We start from the raw sequence: 20,817 nt of genomic DNA, 5'->3' as shown, positions 1-20,817 counted from the left end.
TACTCCCTTCTAAAGGCCCGTGCGGTTGAACTCGTTCCACTAGGGGAGGAAGTGCAGGGATTCTATTCCAGGTACTTCCTTGTGCAGAAAAAGACAGGGGAGGATGTGTCCCATCCTAGACCTAAGGGCCCTGAACAAATTCCTGCTCCAAGAGATGTTCAGGATGGTTCCCCTGGGCACCCTTATCCCCATGATTCAGGAAAACGATTGGCTATGCTCTCTGGGCTTAAATGATGCATACACTCGCATCCTGATACTTCCAGTTCACAGTAAGTATCTTCAGTTTTGGCTGGGAACACATCACTTTCAGTACCGCGTATTGCCTTTTGGTGTCGCATCAGCTCCCAGGGATTTTACAAAATGTCTAGCGGTAGTCACAGCGTCGCTACACAGATTGGGATTTCATGTGTTCCCTTATCTCGACGATTGGCTGGTGAGCACCTCAGAGGAAGGTGCTCGGGAGTCAATGCTGTTGACTATTCGGGTCCTGGAACTACTAGAGTTTGTGATAAACTACTCCAAGTCCCATCTCCATCCTCTTCAACAATTGGAATTCTTAAGAGCCCTGCTCGATATGAAGAATGTCTGAGTCTGCCTCCTGGAGACACGTGTGTACACCCTTCTCTCCCTTGCGTCCAAGGTTCGGACATCGCAGCAGGTCATGGTTCGGCAGTTGTTGAGATTGTTGGGCCACATGGCTTCCACAGTATATGTTAGACCCATGGCACGTCGTCTCATGAGATCTGCTCAATCGAGTCTAGCTTCTCAGTGGTATCAAGCTATGGAGAGTCTGGAAGATGTCATCCAAGTGTCCCCGGAGCTTGTATGCTGTCTTCAGTGGTGGATGATTCGGTCCAATCTGATCTTGAGACTACCATTCCAAATTCCTCAGCCACAAAAAGTGCTGACGACGGATGCATTTCTCCTGGGGTGGGGTGCTCATGTAGATGGGCTTCACACTCAAGGAGCTTGGTCCCTCCAGGAAACAAATCTTCAGTGCAATTTTCTGGAGCTCCAAGCGATCTAGAACGCTCTAAAGGCTTTCGGAGATTGGCTGTCCTATCAAATTTTTCTAATTCAGACAGACAATCAGATTGCAGTGTATTACACCAACAAGCAGGGGGGCACCGGATCTTGCCCTCTGTGTCAGGAAGATGTCCAGATGTGGCTTTGGGCGCACTGTCGTGGCATATTTCTCCAAGCCACTTATCTGACAGGCGTAAACAATGGCCTGGCCGACAGACTGAGTAGGATAATGCAATCTCATGAGTGGTCTCTAAATATGGGCAGAGCCCGCAAGATCATCCGAGCATGGGGCACCCCCTTGGTGGATCTTTTTGCCACTCAGCTCAACCACAAGGTCCCTCAGTTCTGTTCCAGGCTTCAGGTCCACGACAGACTAACGTTGGAGTGGAGGAATAGCTTAGTGGTTAGTGCAGTGGACTTTGATCCTGGGGAACTGAGTTCGATTCCCACTGCAGCTCCTTGTGACTCTGGGCAAGTCACTTAACCCTCCATTGCCCCTGGTAGAAAATAAGTACCTGAATATATGTAAACCGCTTTGAATGTAGTTGCAAAAACCTCAGAAAGGAGGTATATCAAGTCCCATTTCCCTTTCCCTTCTTCATTGGGGAACAGATCTTCTTCATTGGGGAACAGGTCTTCTGTATGCATATCCTCCCATACCTCTAGTGGGGAAAACTTTGTTGAAACTCAAGCAAGACCACGGAGCTATGATTCTGATTGCGCCCTACTGGCCGCGTCAGATTTGGTTCCCTCTTCTTCTGGAATTGTCCTTCAAAGAACAGTGGAGGTTGGATCCTCATTACACAGAACGAGGGGTCGCTTCTACATCCCAACCTCCAGTCTTTGGCTCTCATAGCCTGGATGTTGAGAGCCTAGAATTTGCTTCTTTGGGTCTTTTGGAGGGTGTCTCCTAAGTCTTGCTGGCTTCCAGGAAAGATTCCACTAAGAGGTTTTATTCTTTTAGATGGAGGAGGTTTGCCGTCTGATGTGACAGCAAGGCCTTAGATCCCCTTACTTGTCCTACACACTTGTCCTGCTTGAATGTCTTAAGACCAACTTCGTAAAGGTTCACCTCAGTGCAGTTAGTGCTTATTATCGACGTATAGAGGGTAAGCCTGTCTCTGGACAGCCTTTAGTTGTTCGCTTCATGAGAGGCTTCCTTTTGTCAAAGCCCCCTGTCAAACCTCCAGTGTCATGGGATCTCAACATCGTTCTCACCCAGCTGAAGAAGCTCCCTTTGAGCCTCTAAATTTCTGCCATCTGAAGTACTTGACCTGGAAGGTCGTTTTCTTGGTGGCTGTTACTTCAATTTGTAGGGTCAGTGAGCTTCAGGCCTTAGTAGTGGATGCTCCTTATACTAAATTTCATCACAACAGAGTAGTCCTCCACAAGCACCCTAAGTTCCTGCTGTAGGTGGTGTAGGAGTTCCATCTGAACCAGTTGATTGTCTTGCCTACATTCTTTCCTCGACCTTATGCCCATCCTGGCGAAAGCAGCTTGCACACCTTGGACTACAAGCGAGCGTTGGCCTTTTACATGGAGCGGACAAAGCCCTTCAGTCAGTCCTCCCAGTTGTTTGTTTCTTTTGATCCCAACAAGAAGGGAGTCGCCATCAGTAAACGCACCATTTCCAATTGGCTAGCAGATTGCATTTCCTTTGCTTATGCCCAAGCTAGGCTGACTTTAGGGGGTCGTGTTACGGCTCATAATGTTAGGACCATGGCTGCATCAGCGGCCCACTTAGCCTCCCTTGAGGAGATTTGCAAGGCTGTGACGTAGTCTTTAGTCCACACATTCACAACTCACTACTGCCTTGAGCAGGATACCTGATGCAACAGTTGGTTTGGGCAGTCAGTGTTACAGAATCTGGGGTCTAGAATCCAAGCCCACCCTCCTAGGCCCAATTTATTCTCTTATATAGTTTGTATATAGTTTCAGGTTAATCTGCATTAAGTCCTCGCCATTTCGAGACCCAATTGACCACTGTTTGTTGTTTTGGGCGAGAGTGGATGCTAGGGATTCCCCACTTGTGAGAATGTAGGCCTGCTTGCCCTCGGAGACAGCGAAAATACTTACCTTTAGCAGGTATTCTCTGAAGACAGCAGGCATCACATTCCCACAATCCTGCCCACCTCCCCTTGGAGTTCTGTTCGTTTTTTAACTTCATTTTTATGCTTTTTGTATTTAACTGAAGAGATGCGGTTATGCTGCGTGCAGGAAGGCACTTTGCGCTGTTCATGCTCCAGAAGGCTCTCTCAAACCTTTTTGCTTGGTATCATGCTGACCAGGGTGATATGGGATCGTCTACCCACTTGTGAGAATGTGAAGTACATAAGTATTGCCATACTGGGAAAGACCAAAGGTCCATCGAGCCCACCATCCTGTTTCCAACAGTGACCAATCCAGATCACAAATACCCGGCAAGATCCCAAAAATGTACAAAACATTTTATACTGCTTATCCCAGAAATAGTGGATTTTCCCCAAGTCCATTTAATAACGGTCTATGGACTTTTCCTTTAGGAAGCCATCCAAACCTTTTTTTAAACTCCGCTAAGCTAACCGCCTTTACCACATTCTCTGGCAACATATTCCAGAGTTTAATTACACGTTGAGTGAAGAAACATTTTCTCCAATTCGTTTTAAATTTACTACATTGTAGCTTCATCGCATGCCCCTAGTCCTAGTATTTTTGGAAAGCGTGAACAGACGCTTCACATCTACCCGTTCAATTGAATCTTGTCTTAAGCATCTGGCCTGTTTCTCCAATATAGCATCCTTCGTTACATTTTTACATAGACATCACATGAACAATACTGGTGCCAGTAGGGCTCCCACCCCTGTTGGTCAGCATTTTACAGGACCAGGACACTGTATCAGTGATTTCACAGTGAGAATCCTGAAAGGTAACTTTAAAACCATACAAGAACGTAAGACCTTTGAAGTCAGAATGATTGAATATTTTAACACCCAACAGAAAAAGGATCTGGAGTTCCTAGCCCATTATAAACCATAAAACTGTATTTCTCTGTTGATCACCCTCCCCTCACCTATCCACACCTATCCTGTTAGAATATCAATGATATGCTTTGATGTCCCCATGCATACCTCCTACCCACCCCCATCCTCCCACCCTGTCAGACTGTCATAGTAATACTTGAATGTTTTCACTTATATACACTGTCAGCTAGCACATTTGCTTATTTCCAATCTGACGAAGAAGGGCAACCTTCGAAAGCTAATCAAGAAATGTATTAAGTTATGTCCAATAAAAAAGGTATCATCTTATTTTCTTTTCCATGTTTTATTTTGTTTGATTTCTATTGATAACCTTAAGAGTGGACTAACACGGCTACCACACTCCTCTACAATTGATGAGGTAAAATTGGAAATTGAATTCTAATATTAGGACTAACATGATACAGTATCAGAAATATGAAACATTTATATTTCATTATCTTTATTGAACAGAGAACATAACAGATACAAAACCTAATAGGTAGTTAATCTTTTACCAATACATGTGATTTCCCTCCCCCAACCCACCAAAGCATAACTGTAAACACACCTAGCAACCACATCATATCATTACAATGCACTCTAAAGAATTCCATGTTGATAAAGCAGATAGTGATTCTTAACAGCTAGTGAACCATATTTCCCATATTCAGTCTCACTATTCTACCCCCGCCCCCAACTCTTGGCACCTGTCCTCTCCCTCCCAACCCCCCTTCTCTCTTCCTTCCCCACCACCAAACCCTAACTCCCCCTTCCGCAAACAAACACCCATTCAAACAGACAGGTGGAAGCCTAAACTCTTATGGCTTCCTACCCCCAATACCTATCCCCTTCCCTTAAATCCCCTCCCCTCCCATCCCCCCCCCCCCCCCCCCCAAGCAAAGATCCAAACTCTCTCCTCCATTATATCTTAAAGTGCCATGGAGTTCAGAATCAGACTACGTGCTCGTCCCGGCAACGATTGGATATATGGTTCCAAGGTTGGCCAAAATTTTTTCTTTCGATTAAATGTGCTTCAGGCATCTCGGGCTTCAACCGCCAACAAAGCATGAAAGGCATTCCTCCAATGCCAAAAGGAAGACGCCACCTCCTATGTCCAATATTGTAGGATACATTGCTTCCCTATGACATTGGCTTTATAAATCAGCGAGCGCTCTGCCCGTCTAAGTGGGCTCCTATCCCCCCCCCCCCACCACCACCACCATTCCTAACATAATATCCTTGGATGCCAAATGGAGCTCTCTCTATGTAGTAAGTATCCGCAATATCTCATTATCCTATTCCAGAAGTCTCTTATTTATTTATTTATTTGTTTCATTTGTACCCCACATTTTCCCACCTATTTGCAGGCTCAATGTGGCTTACATAGTACTGTAAAAGGCGTTTGCCCAGTCGGTGGATAACAAATACAAAGTTGTATAGTGATCGTATGAGGTATAAGTGGAGGGTCGCAATGGATGAAGATTGCATGATGTCCTGTTCGATCATAGTCATATATATGGACACGTCCAAAGCATATGAAGCAGTGACACGTCCATGTCATCACATTTACAACATTTGGGCTCCCCCAGAAATCCAGCATAATATGCCTGCTTGGGGGAAAAAGTATGATGTAGTAATAATTCTGAATTGAAGTTTTCTATGTCTTGCGCTATATGTATGTGCATATATCTCTTTCAGATTTTGTAATATGTCCCCATCTCGTATTTCCACCTCCAACTCTGCTGTCCACTTTTGCACTATATCACCATAGCTTTTGTGTGGATTCACCATAACTATAGCTCTATACATCGCCGAGACTGTAATTTGAACATTCTCTGATGGCAAAAAGAACTGCTCCAATATTCTATATATCCCTCTGGTACAATTAGCCCCTTTAAGTTGGGATACATAATTATATACTTGAAAATATAAATACCCATCCAAATTTACACTCCCCACTATATTTTCAAAATTCTCTCTAGATTTAATCTCTCCCAATTCTTGCAACATATCCGCTACATATATCACACCACTCTTCGCCCATTCAGCAACCCTCCCCTGTGCTAACCCCGGGCCAAAATCGGAATTTCCAGTCAATGATATCATATCAATGCAATAAGGGTTCTTATGCAACGTCAAAAGTAAGGATTGCCAGGTATGCCTCATGGCCTGTAAAAGAAAGTGTTTTCTCCACAGTTTAGGTATACATCTATTGGACATATGGAGAAACAAATGTGGGTGAAGGGGACTGAAAAGATCTCTCTCCAAGGCCCAAGGTGTAAACTCCGTACCCAACACCCAATCCGCCAAATGTCTCAACAAGCATGCCCAGTTGTATCATCTTATTCTCCGAGGACAAGCAGGCCGCTTGTTCTCACGATTGGGTGACATCCACGGCAGCCCCAGGAACGGAAGATCTTCCTAGCAACAGAAGTTTGCTAGCTCTCGCGTGATCCACGTGCATCGCGCATGCGCGACCGTCTTCCCGCCTGAAAGCGAGCGTGCTCGCCAGTCTCTCTTTTTCTGCGGTTCAGAACAGACGTGTACCGCTCGTTCTCTGCCCCAGAGAGGCCCCGCCGCAATTTTGCGCCTTTTCGGCTGTTTTCTTCAACTCTCGTGTGTTCTCTAAAAAAAAAGTTTCCGCTACTTCATAGTTGTTTTTCTGCCATAAGTTTTCTTTCTTTTGCGTAAGCGGCTTTTTCGCTGCCCTTACGGGTCTTTTCCCCTTTTTGGTGCCTCTTTTTTCGGCATCATCGCGTTTGACCTCGCCGGCGCGATTTTTCCGCCCATGTCATCGAAGCCTGCCAGCGGCGTCAAGAAGTGTACGCGGTGCCACCGGACGATCTCGCTGATAGACACGTTTCGTGTCTTCAGTGTCTCGGGGCTGGTCATCGCCCGGACGTCTGTACTTTGTGCCTCCAGCACAAAGAGGGCTCAGGCGGCGAAATTGGCTTAGTGGAACATCTTGTTCGGAGCATCATCCGGTCTTTCGACGCCAAGGGAGCCAGCAGTGCCGAGGTCATCGCCGGTATCGATGTCAGCATCGGAGGGAGCATCAACGTCCGGAGCGCAGTTGATGGCTGTCCAGAGATCCCACGCTGGTAGCAATGAGCCATCGAGTGGGTCTCCACCTTCCTCGAGGGCTCCTGCGGTGCAGGCCTCCCGGGACCGACCTCCTTCGGACCCGGCCCCGAGGCAACGTTTGGATTCCACGTCGTCCTCTTCGGTACCGGGAGGTACTGCTGGCGTGCTTCGAGCGAAGGCGAAGAAGCACCGCCATCGGTCACCTTCCCGCCACCGTACTGAGAGCTCCGGGTCACCGAAGGATTTGATAACCATGAAGCGACGACGCTGGGAGGACCGCTCGCCCTCCATACAAGAGGTATTGATGCGCTGTGCTCCGGACAGCCCGGTACCGCCTCCACACCCCAGACAGGTTCTCAGCTCGTCGCCGATACTGCCCCCACTGCCTTGCTCGACAGCGACTCTGGACGAGTGCCTCAGAGCCATACTTCCAGAAATTCTGGAAGGTCTGCTGCGACCTTCTGCTCCGGTACCGCCGGTGCCTGCGCTGGCGGTACCGTCAAGAGATGTGGCAGTTGGCTCTCCGCCCATGGTGCGGACTGCGACGCTGGTACCGCTTGCGGCATCGGCGTCTGCTGCCACCCAGGAGGACTCCCTGCCGACGTCGCTGGAGGGAGCTTCGTCGCCGCCGGCGCGGGAGTCTTCCTCTCGGCACCGCCATCGAGGTCCGGGTTCCTCGGCGTTGAGACGGGCTCGGCTTCGGACTGAAGTTCGTGAACTTGTGTCCGATACCGACGGTGAGGCCTCGTGGGAGGCGGAGGAGGACACCAGGTATTTCTCTCACAAGGAGTCTTGTGGTCTTCCCTCCGATCCCACTCCTTCGCCAGAGAGAAAGCTTTCTTCCCCTGAGAGTCTGTTGTTCTCATCCTTTGTCTGGGAAATGTGTACGACCATTCCCTTCCCAGTGGTTACTGAGGATGAGCCCAGGGCTGAGATGTTCGAGGTCCTGGACTATCCTTCACCACCTAAGGAGTCGTCCACTGTTCCCCTTCATAATGTGCTGAAGCAGACATTGTTGGCGAACTGGGAAAAACCATTAAGTAACCCCCACATTCCCAAGAAGGTTGAGTCCCAGTATCGGATCCATGAGAAAAATGGTGAAAAAAAGACTGAAAGGAGCAGCTCGCAGAGTAAAAAACTTGCATCAGGCGTGGATGCTGTTTAAAAACACCATCCTGGAGGTTCAGGACAAATATATTCCACGTATTAGAAAAAAGGGAAAAAAGACTAAACGTCAGCCGGCGTGGCTAAACAGTAAGATAAAGGAAATCATTAGAGCCAAAAAACAATCCTTCAGAAAGTGGAGAAGAGAACCAACTGAAAGTAACAGGATAGATCATAAGGAATGCCAAGCCAAATGCAAAGCGGAGATAAGGAGGGCAAAAAAGGACTTTGAGAAGAAATTAGCGTTGGAAGCAAAAATACATAGTAAAAATTTTTTTAGATACATTAAAAGCAGGAAACCGGCCAAAGAGTCGGTTGGGCCGCTGGACGAAAATGGTGTTAAAGGGGCGATCAAGGAGGACAAAGCCGTAGCGGAGAAATTAAATGAATTCTTTGCTTCGGTCTTCACCGAGGAGGATTTGGGGGGGACACCGGTGCCGGAAAGAATATTTGAAGCGGGGGAGTCGGAGAAACTAAACAAATTCTCTGTAACCTTGGAGGATGTAATGGGTCAGTTCAGCAAGCTGAAGAGTAGTAAATCACCGGGACCTGATGGTATTCATCCCAGAGTATTAATAGAACTAAAAAATGAACTTGCGGAGCTACTGTTAGAAATATGCAATCTGTCCCTAAAATCGAGTGTAGTACCGGAAGACTGGAGGGTAGTCAATGTTACTCCGAGTTTTAAGAAGGGTTCCAGAGGAGATCCGGGAAATTATAGACCGGTGAGTCTGACGTCGGTGCTGGGCAAGATGGTGGAGGCTATTATTAAGAATAAAATTGCAGAGCATATACAAAAACATGGACTGATGAGACAAAGTCAGCACGGATTTAGTGAAGGGAAGTCTTGCCTCACCAATCTAATGCATTTTTTTGAGGGGGTAAGCAAACGTGGACAATGGGGAGCCGGTTGATATTGTATATCTGGATTTTCAGAAGGCGTTTGACAAAGTGCCGCACGAAAGACTCCTGAAGAAATTGCAGAGTCATGGAATCGGAGGTAGGGTATTATTATGGATTAAGAACTGGTTGAAAGATAGGAAGCAGAGAGTAGGATTGCGTGGCCAGTATTCTCAGTGGAGGAGGGTAGTTAGTGGGGTCCCGCAGGGGTCTGTGCTGGGTCCGTTGCTTTTTAATGTATTTATAAATGACCTAGAGATGGGAATAACTAGTGAGGTAATTAAATTCGCCGATGACACAAAATTATTCAGGGTCGTCAAGTCACAGGAGGAATGTGAACGATTACAGGAGGACCTTGCGAGACTGGGAGAATGGGCGTGCAAGTGGCAGATGAAGTTCAATGTTGACAAGTGCAAAGTGATGCATGTGGGTAAGAGGAACCCGAACTATAGCTACGTCTTGCAAGGTTCCGCGTTAGGAGTTACGGATCAAGAAAGGGATCTGGGTGTCGTCGTCGATGATACGCTGAAACCTTCTGCTCAGTGTGCTGCTGCGGCTAGGAAAGCGAATAGAATCTTGGGTGTTATTAGGAAGGGTATGGAGTCCAGGTGTGCGGATGTTATAATGCCGTTGTATCGCTCCATGGTGCGACCGCACCTGGAGTATTGTGTTCAGTACTGGTCTCCGTATCTCAAAAAAGATATAGTAGAATTGGAAAAGGTACAGCGAAGGGCGACGAAAATGATAGTGGGGATGGGACGACTTTCCTATGAAGAGAGGCTGAGAAGGCTAGGGCTTTTCAGCTTGGAGAAGAGACGGCTGAGGGGAGATATGATAGAAGTGTATAAAATAATGAGTGGAATGGATCGGGTGGATGTGAAGCGACTGTTCATGCTATCCAAAAATACTAGGACTAGAGGGCATGAGTTGAAGCTACAGTGTGGTAAATTTAAAACGAATCGGAGAAAATTTTTCTTCACCCAACATGTAATTAGACTCTGGAATTCGTTGCCGGAGAACGTGGTACGGGCGGTTAGCTTGACGGAGTTTAAAAAGGGGTTAGATAGATTCCTAAAGGACAAGTCCATAGACCGCTATTAAATGGACTTGGAAAAATTCCGCATTTTTAGGTATAACTTGTCTGGAATGTTTTTACGTTTGGGGAGCGTGCCAGGTGCCCTTGACCTGGATTGGCCACTGTCGGTGACAGGATGCTGAGCTAGATGGACCTTTGGTCTTTCCCAGTATGGCACTACTTATGTACTTATGAGTTGATGAGGACCCAGTTGCCTCATGACTGGAGTTGTGGATTCGGGTCTCAAGAAAGCCAAGAGTAATAGAGATTACGCTTCAGCGCCCCCGGGGCGTGAGTCTAAGACTCTAGACTCTTTTGGGAGGAAGGCCTATCATTCTGCTATGCTCGTGTCCAAGATTCAGTCCTACCAGCTCTACACGAGCATCCACTTGCGGAACAATGTGCGGCAGCTGGCGGACTTGGTAGATAAGCCCCCGGCGGAGCAGGCCAAGCCTTTTCAGGACGTGGTCAGGCAGCTGAAGGCGTGTAGGAAATTCCTGTCCAGGGGTGCCTATGATTCTTTTGATGTAGCGTCCAGGGCCGCTGCCCAAGGTATAGTGATACGCAGACTCTCATGGCTGCGTGCCTCTGACCTGGAGAACAGAGTCCAGCAGCGGATGCTCCTTGCCGGGGGGATAACATTTTTGGTGAGCGCATCAAACAGGTGGTAGAACAGCTCCACCAGCGGGACACCGCATTCGACAAGCTCTCCCACCAGACGCCTTCAGCATCTACCTCTTCAGGTAGACGTTTTTACGGGGGTCGGAAGAATGCTCCCTATGCTTACAATAAGCGCAGGTACAATCCTCCTTCCCGCCAGCCTGCTCAGGCTAAGCCCCAGCGTGCTCGTTCTCATCAACAGCGTGCGACTCCACAGGCCCCTGTGGCTCCCCAGCAAAAGCAAGGGACGGGTTTTTGACTGGCTCCAGGCGAGCATAGCTGAGATAAAAGTGTCTGTGCCGGACGATCTGCCGGTCGGAGGGAGGTTAAAGTTTTTTCACCAAAGGTGGCCTCTTGTAACCTCCGACCAGTGGGTTCTTCAAATAGTCCAGCTAGGATACGCCCTCAGTTTGATCTCACAACCTCCAAATTGCCCTCCGGGAGCTCAGTCCTTCAGCTTCCAGCACAAGCAGGTACTTGCGGAGGAACTCTCCACCCTTCTCAGCGCCAATGCGGTCAAGCCCGTGCCACCGGGTCAGGAAGGGCTGTGATTCTATTCCAGGTATTTTCTTGTGGAAAAGAAAACAGGGGGGATGCGTCCCATCCTAGACCTATGGGCCCTGAACAAATATCTGGTCCGAGAAAAGTTCAGGATGCTTTCCCTGGGCACCCTTCTTCCCATGATTCAGAAAAATGATTGGTTATGCTCTCTGGACCTAAAGGACGCCTATACTCACATCCCGATACTGCCAGCTCACAGACAGTATCTTTGATTCCGCCTGGGAGCACGGCACTTTCAGTACTGTGTGCTTCCCTTTGGCCTCGCCTCTGCGCCCAGGGTGTTCACAAAATGTCTGGTGGTGGTGGTGGTGGTGGCGTCTTTACGCAGACTGGGAGTGCATGTGTTCCCTTATCTCGATGATTGGCTGGTAAAGAACACCTCGGAGGCAGGAGCTCTACAGTCCATGCAGGTGACTATTCACTCCTGGAGCTACTAGGGTTTGTGATAAATTATCCAAAGTCCCACCTTCTTCCAGTTCAAAGACTAGAATTCATAGGAGCTCTGCTGGACTCCCAGACGACTCATGCCTACCTCCCCGAGGCGAGGACAGACAATCTTCTGTCCCTTGTTTCCTGGGTGTGAGCGTCACAGCAGATCACAGCTCGGCAGATGTTGAGATTGCTCGGCCACATGGCCTCCACAGTTCATGTGACTCCCATGGCCCGCCTTCACATGCGATCAGCTCAATGGACCCTAGCTTCCCAGTGGTTTCAAGCTGCGGGAAATCTAGAGGACGTGATCCAACTGTCTACGAGTTTTCTCACCTCCCTGCATGGGTGGACAATTCGCTCCAATTTGACCCTGGGACGTCCCTTTCAAATTCCTCAGCCGCAAAAAGTGCTGACAACGGATGCGTCTCTCCGGGGGGTGGGGAGCTCATGTCGATAGGCTTCACACTCAAGGGAGTTGGTCCCTCCAGGAAACAGGTTTTCAGATCAACCTCCTGGGAGTTGCGAGCGGTCTGGAACGCGCTGAAGGCTTTCAGAGATCGGCTGTCTCATCAAATTATTCAAATTCAGAGAGACAATCAGGTTGCTATGTACTACATCAACAAGCAAGGGGGCACCGGATCTCGCCCCCTGTGTCAGGAAGCCGTCAGGATGTGGCTTTGGGCTCGCCAGCATGGCATGTTTCTCCAAGCCACGTATCTGGCAGGCGTAAACAACAGTCTGGCCGACAGGTTGAGCAGGATAATGCAACCTCACGAGTGGTCTCAACTCGAGAGTAGTACGCAAGATCTTCCAAGTGTGGGGCACCCCCTTGGTAGATCTTTTTGCCACTCAGGTCAACCACAAGGTCCCTCAGTTCTGTTCCAGACTTCAGGCCCATGGCAGACTAGCGTTGGATGCCTTTCTCTTTCATTGGGGGGAGGGCCTCCTGTATGCGTATCCTCCCATACCCTTAGTAGGGAAGACTTTGCTGAAACTCAAGCAGGATCTTGGGACCATAATTCTGTTTGCTCCATTCTGGCTGCGTCAGATCTGGTTCCCTCTTCTTCTGGAGTTGTCCTCCGAAGAACCGTGGAGATTGGAGTGTTTTCCAACCCTCATTACTCAGAACGAGGGGGCACTTCTGCATCCCAACCTCCGGTCCCTGGCTCTCACGGCCTGGATGTTGAGAGCATTGACTTTGCCTCCTTGGGTCTTTCTGAGGGTATTTCCCGAGTCTTTCTTGCTTCCAGGAAAGATTCCACGAAGAGGTGTTATGCTTTCAAATGGAAGAGGTTTGCAGTCTGGTGTGACAGCCAGGCCCTAGATCCTTGTTCTTGTCATGCACAGACCCTGCTTGAATACTTTCTGCACTTGTCCGAGTCTGATCTTAAGACCAACTCTGTAAGAGTTCACCTTAGTGTGATTAGTGCTTTCCATTATCATGTAGAGGGTAAGCCTATCTCGGGACAGCCTTTAGTTGTTCGCTTCATGAGAGGTTTGCTTTTGTCTAAGCCCCCTATCAAGCCTCCTACAGTGTTATGGGATCTCAATGTCGTTCTCACCCAGCTGATGAAACCTCCTTTTGAGCCACTGAATTCTTGCTATCTGAAGTACTTGACCTGGAAGGTCATTTTCTTGGTGGCAGTCACTTCAGCTCGTAGAGTCAGTGAGCTTCAGGCCTTAGTAGCTCATGCTCCTTATACCAAATTTCATCATAACAGAGTAGTCCTCCGCACTCACCCTAAGTTCTTGCCAATGGTGGTGTCGGAGTTCCATCTTAACCAGTCAGTCGTCTTGCCAACATTCTTTCCCCGGCCTCACATTGGACTGCAAGCGAGCATTGGCCTTCTATCTGGAGCAGACAAGCCCACACAGACAGTCCGCCCAATTGTTTGTTTCTTTTGACCCCAGTAGAAGGGGAGTGGCTGTCGGGAAACACACTGTCGCAAATTGGCTAGCAGATTGCATTTCCTTCACTTATGCCCAGGCTGGACTGACTCTTGAGGGCCATGTCACGGCTCATAGTGTTCAAGCCATGGCAGCGTCAGTGGCCCACTTGAAGTCAGCCACTATTGAAGAGATTTGCAAGGGTGCGAATTCTGTTCCAGGCTTCTCAGTTAGTTGGTTCTATTTAGGTCAATCTCAGTTATGTCCTCGCTGTTGCGAGGTCCAATTGACCAATGTTTGTTGTTTTGAGTGAGCCTGGGGGCTAGGGATACCCCAATCGTGAGAACAAGCAGCCTGCTTGTCCTTGGAGAAAGCGAGGTTACTAACTTGTAGCAAGTATTCTCCGAGGACAGCAGGCTGATTGTTCTCACAAACCCGCCCGCCTCCCCTTTGGAGTTGTGTCTTCTCTTGTTTTTGCTATTTACTGGACTGGCGAGCACGCTTGCGTTCAGGCAGGAAGACGATCACGCGAGAGCTAGCAAACTTCTGTTGCTAGGAAGATCTTCCGATCCTGGGGCTGCCGTGGACGTCACCCAATCGTGAGAACAATCAGCCTGCTGTCCTCGGAGAATACCTGCTACAGGTTAGTAACCTCGCTTTTTTTCCTGTTTCTTTATTCAGTTATGATGCTTACTTTCATTTTTTCGGTGGTTATTGTGCTTTTGGCTTGAAGCATGTACTATTGTGCTAATTCATTTTTTCTCATTATTGTACCACTGTTCTCTCCATCTGTACAGTCTTTCAGTGTTTACACATTCCATACAGCTCCATTATTTGAGTACCTGCCCTATGGCATGAAGTACGCATCATGTTTGCATTATTTTATGATGTTTTACTCTATTTACTTGCACTGGTGTTTTTAACATTCTTAGACACATTGCTTTGTCGCACTGCAGATATTTAATTCTTTTTATAGGCAAGTGTTTGTGTCCACTCCATTTTCATTCACACCTTTATTTTTATTTTTTTGTAGCTTGATGCCGTTTTACTACTTTTCCCCCACAGTACATGGCTTTTTCAAGCGTTCCATTTTATACCTGCCACTATTGTTTTTCCCATCTTTATGATGTCTCAGTGTTTACATTTCATCAAACGGTGGTGGTTTCAGCACCTTCTTTAATGTTTTTCACCATGCACTTGCATTTACACTACTTTCATTAGCAAGTGTCTTACTTGCATTAATTTATCATATGTTCATACTTCCCCAATGGATTTTCTCACATAATTTAAACATTTCTTGACACACATTTCACAGTGATTTACCCCCTCATTCTATAACATTGCACCTAAAGTTAGGCAAAATGTGTAAAGGGAAATCACGCAAAGGTGGAGGAACAAGCACACCACTTCAGTTAAATCACTGCTTATCTCTGTATGTGTGGGATGACTGTCACACCAAAGTAAGTGGAAGTTTCATTCCTCTTATCCAGAACAACCTGGAGTGTCTATTCCTTACAGAATAAGCCTCAAAATTGTGTAGCTTTAATGCTGTTTTGTCAGAGGTACTGATAAATGAGGTAAGTGGAAGCAGGGCTCAGAGGAGTCACTGATAGACAAGCAGGAATAAGATGTTGACTAGCAGCAGTGAACAGATGGCAAGAGTGTGAGGAAAGCAGCAAATGTAGGCTGTCTCTGTTCTCAAGTGTGATTATTGCTTAGTGATGACAGTTGGATGGGATGGTGACAGCTTATTGTAGAGTTTTGCCTTTAGAACTCCCCCAAAATAAAAATCACCAGTGATGTAATGCATAGAATATTATTGGATAAGTGTGTTCGAATTTTTCTCACCTTATGCTGTCACTCATTTTAACTGTGTTGCAGGGTGCGATGTTTGGAAAACTGATAGATTCCACTGATGAAGAATCTGATCAAAGTGGATTAAGTATGGAAGATCTTTCAGAAAGCAAAATATCTGAACCACAAAATAATTTTGCTTTTCTCTGTGTCAGTAAGCGATCTGACAGCATTGAGCAACTATCTGAACCAGTACATGGTAGAAACAGAAGCAGTAAGTTAGAAGGAAATGAAGAGAGACTTACCTCTGACAGTTTGGCAGACACGATGACTTACTTTAAGGAGAGAGTGATCGAAACAGATGCTTCAAATGAACATAGTTCAGTTAGTGCAGAACATTTGATAATGTGTACTGAGCTCATGGAAGTTGCTGTGGCAGACACTGTTTGTAAAACACACAGACCTGAAGTGAGCCAATTCACAGAGACTTTGCAGTCTGATGAGAGTATTTTAGCTACTGAAGAAATGATTGCTGACTCTGATCATTTAGTACAAACACATGATGAACCTGTACAGTCTGAGCATACAGATTTTACAAATAAAGACAGTGAGAATCTTGATGTTTTGAAAGAAAAACCTGATGAATCAGAGCAATCTACGGAAACAATCTTTGCAAATGACAGTACATCTGTTAATCTTAAACACTTGCAAGAAACATCTAATGAACTCAGAGAAACCAAGGGAAAAGTATCAAGTAAACTAGAGGAGTCTAAATCAAACCATGCAGAAGCGAGAGAGAAGGAAAGAATACAAACTGAAGAAACAGTCATGCTACCTGAATTTGTACTTAGAAACCATGAGCCTTTGGATATATCATCTTGTGAGTCAGTGGCTTCAGAAAATGTACAAATAAAACTTAATGAATATAAATCGTCTCTAAAGGAAGAAGGAAAGTATGAGCCAGTTTTGACTGTGAAAAATATGTTCACTCCATTGAGTACAAGGAACCAAGGACGCCAATCAATTACAAGTAGTGAGTCAGAGGAAAATAAAGAGAAGGGCACAAGACTGACTTTTAATTTTGACTCAACTCAAGTTTCTGGAGGAGAAAGCATAACATTATGTCAGCATCAGTGTGAAGGAATGCAAACTGGTGAGTCAGATAATAAAATTAAAAGTGTTCCCACTGAGTTAGATAATTTTGAAGAAAAAGTCACAGAAACTTTGCAAACTGAACATGACTATTCATCAAACCAACTGGAAATAAATAATGCAGGAAAAGATGTATCAATAGATATACTGGATGTCAGTGTAATCAAATGTGAATCTATTGTATCATTTACGGAAAAAGAAACAGATTCAAGGCCAAATGAAGAGGCAACACATAGCGCATACACGTGTGGAACAGTTGAACAGCCACATGAGAAGAATGAACAACAGAAAACTGCAGAAATGATTGAGAGTAGTAACCTACCAGAGTCTAGAGTTAATGAATTTTTAACTTCTCAGGAACAAGGCAGACTGCTTTTTAAATCTAAGCATGATCCTGACAAAGAAAGGAAGCCATTGCAAACACAAGGCAAAGCTATTGCAGTACATATATTACCCCCAAAAGATATGAAGGGAAAAAATGAGCTAGTTGAATATGAGGCAACAGCAAATCTGCATTATGTATCAGAGAATCAAGTGCTCACTGCTGAAAGCAACAGTGCCCTAAGCACATGTGTTATGACTAGACACATATCATTGTTTCCAAGTGCTACGAAAAATGGTATTGAATCCTTAGAGTCTGATGTTGCAGATGAGCATTTACCACTTTATTCAAAAAGTTTGCCAGAGAAAAACAAGGAGCAATTAAAAACCAACAAAGTTATTGCTGAAAGAATTCCAGCAGTTGAGTCCAAGCAAGCTGTCATTTCTCATGCACAGTCAGTTGTAAATGATTCAGAAGTTTGTGTTGAAACAGAATATTTTTCTAGTAATAGAATGAATGCTGAATTAAATAAAGTACAGTCTAACAGCATGTTACCACAAAATTCTGATCTTGATAAAAATCTAGATATTGTGGTTATTGGACTTGGTCAAGAGAAAAGCACCATGGAACAACCTGAGCAGACACATGAATTTTCTGATAAAAACAAGCTGTTCTTTTCAGAAATTAGAGCTAACAAAGAACAGTTAATTCCAGTGTATAGTATTGAAGGAAATAGCATGTGTAAAGAAGAAATGCAATCTGGCACTGAAGATGCTGTTACAGCCACTGATGGTGATAGCCTACATAGCATTCAGTTAGTGTCTACTGAAACTGTAAAATCAAACTGCAGAGGAGTTGCTTCTATCACTACACACCTAGGTTGGGTTGACTGCTACTGCAGCAGAGAGGATGGAAAACAAACTGCATGTAGTCATCTTTTTGGACAACTAGAAGATGACACAGAAAAAGGGCATGGTTTAGGAATCAGCAAATTCAAGCAATTTAATACCAGCCTTGGTTGTGAAGGCAATAGTGAACTAGAAACTGAAAATGGATCAAGGCAACAAGCTGTTAAACAAGAACCACATAAGCCACTTGGAAAGCATGGCACTTCTCATACAGGTGGTGTATGCTGTGATGCAAAAGACCATGCAATTCAAATGTGCACTGATCCTCTAATAGTAAAGGTAAATGAAGATTTTGTTTATGAACAGAACATAAAAGAAACAATTGAAAAGGATAGGTCTAATAAAATTCCTGTGAGAAATGGAAATCCTTACACTAGTCCTCTTAACGGAAATCAAATGAAAGTATACACTTTGGCAAAATCTGTCTTAGAATATACAGAGAAAGCAAAAGTTAAGAAAAGCGAGAACAAAATAAATACTTCAGGTATATCTAGTGAAAAGCAGTTGGATGCAGATACGATTTGCAAAGAGAATGAATACGATGATCTAGAGGAAGACAATTGCCCTTTAAGAAAGGTGAACTGTGCAAGTCATCTTATAAAGTGCGGTTTGGTCACCGAAGAAAAAGAGAGAACTACCAATAACTCCAAGGTGTCAGAATTTCAGAGACACATGAACATTAGCATTAATGGCTTTGAAATCCCATTTCCATTAAGCACAAGTAACATGTCAGCTGTTGTACAAGAGGTCACTGTATCATCTGAAATATCACCTCTCGTTCTTAATGATGTTCCACCTATTATAGAAGTGTGTGGTCATAAAGAAATCGGCATTGAAGGTGAACTAGAAGAAAAGCCTTTATTTGTCACATCAGATGTATATGCGTCACACAGTTCTGTGAAAAATATTCAGGAAATAAAACATGAAGAATTATCAAATGTAACCAAGCATTCGTTTGATGACACCTCATCTCCATCTGTAGAACTTTCTGTAACATTAAGAGAAACATCAGTAAAGTCAACAAATCAGGGTATTTCAGAGGTTAATATATCACAGCATCAGATATTAGAGCATACCAAAATGGAAAATGAACTTCTTGTAAATAGTAAATCTATTGGTCTAATGTTGGGTGAAGAAAAACTTACATTAAACACAGGGCAAGTTACAGATAGCCAAACTGTTGCAGAAGTTACAAGTCCTCAAAATGCAGCCTGTAAAGGAGAGTTAAATGACAAAACGAGAGAAACTCTTTCTCCTCGTCCCCATTTACAAGCAAAGCATGTTCTGCCATTGGCTTGTGATGACAACCATGCTGATACCCAGAAAGGTTTCCAAAAAAGTGACAAAATAAGAAATTTTGATAAGAAATGCATATGGAATCTACCAAGAACTGATGAAACATCTGACTCTAGAGAAGTTACTTATGTTCCTGATCCATATAAACAAATATTTGAGGAGAAATACAGTACTGTAGAGGTAGAATCATTTGGAGATGTTTTGTCTAAAAATAGAAAAAGCAGTGGGTTTAAGCATAAGAGCCAGGAGCAAGCAAACGTTTCAAAAATTTCTACTAAAATACGAAGTGAAGCAAATAGGGGCCGACTATCAGGTAAGGTTCCCAAAGATAAAGTAATGACTCTTCATAGCCAAGGAAATCAGCCAGTGTTGGCAAATGTTGACACATCTACAGCACGAAACCCTTCTCCGGACACTATAAGTAAAGTTAGGTCAGAAATGGGTCCACCATTGCCACCTTTGCTTCCTCCTCTGATAGCCACTCCTCCAAGAAATCTGCATTCCTTCTTCCCCATAGTATCCAAATCTAGTAAATTGTCTGTGCCATCACCTCTTGATGATTTAATTGCCCCATTATGTGAAACTCCAGCTCCTCCACTAGTGTCACCATTGTCAGATGACCCAAAATACAAATCTCCAGTACTTGAAACACCTTCTCCCTCAGACATACTCAGTAGGAGAATTTTATCCTCACCGTTGCAGTTTTGCTCAGCAACACCCAAGCATGCCCTTCCTGTACCTGGAAGACTTCCTACCTCTGCAGGGAATAGCTTGATGCCAGGTATACCGCAGGAAAACTCTGTTAAGATTCTGGATACAATGTATCCTGAGCTGTCTGCCAGGGCAAGAACGTTAAACATCCTTAAAGGTAATATTCAGCTTAACAGGTGTGCCTCTCTAGATTCTAAGAGTTTATCAGGGCCTGTAAATCAGATCACAGGATTCAAAGCTATCACATCAACTTCCACAGCTTTTATGAAGACAAGAGGTAACTCCAATAATGGCATTAGTGAAGACAGTCCAAGAGATTTTGAGGGTGTGCAGTCATCTAATTTATTGAGTCATAATGGGAAGAGATCTCTAATGGCAACATCCATGCCAAAAAGTGCTAAAAGACTACGCTTGGACAGTGAGTCACCATGCAAAGAGTTTATCAAAAAAGTTGCAGAGACTGATACCTTTGAAGAATGTGATTCCAGATTACAAAATGAAGCTAGTAGCATTGACTGTAATGGTTCAATACATCACAAATCAATTGATGAATCTGGCTCTGAATTGCCATCCCTGATGCATGAGAATGGTGATCTAAATGAAGTAGTAAATAATGCTCTAAGGACAATAGGAGAATCCTGTTTTGATCTGTTTCCTGTCATTCGTAGTCATATTTTTGTGGGGAATATTTCCAAGGTGCCAGTGATGAGAGATGAAGAGAAACGAGTGGTCTATGAATTCACAGTTTCAAAGAAAGTAAGTTCTCATTTTTGTTTTTGGAGAAATAGATGTAGATGCAGTTCTTCATTTATAGCTTGATTAACATCTATAGAAGTTTGTGTGATG

General features: G+C 45.1%; 1 protein-coding gene across 3 annotated transcripts in view; it reads left to right on the top strand.

The window, feature by feature from the left end:
• ICE1 (interactor of little elongation complex ELL subunit 1) overlaps positions 1-20,817 on the top strand; it is a 352,896-nt gene that overhangs the window by 254,244 nt on the left and 77,835 nt on the right. For all 3 annotated transcript variants that reach the window (XM_030209647.1, XM_030209639.1, XM_030209656.1), the window contains one exon: positions 15,670-20,727. In XM_030209647.1, coding sequence (XP_030065507.1) covers positions 15,670-20,727 — 5,058 coding nt within the window. The remainder of the gene's footprint in view (positions 1-15,669; positions 20,728-20,817) is intronic.

The sequence above is a fragment of the Microcaecilia unicolor genome, chromosome 1, assembly GCF_901765095.1.
Source record: "Microcaecilia unicolor chromosome 1, aMicUni1.1, whole genome shotgun sequence".
In the NCBI taxonomy this organism is placed as follows: Eukaryota; Metazoa; Chordata; class Amphibia; order Gymnophiona; family Siphonopidae; genus Microcaecilia; species Microcaecilia unicolor.
This window is presented reverse-complemented; position numbering and strand designations above follow the sequence as displayed.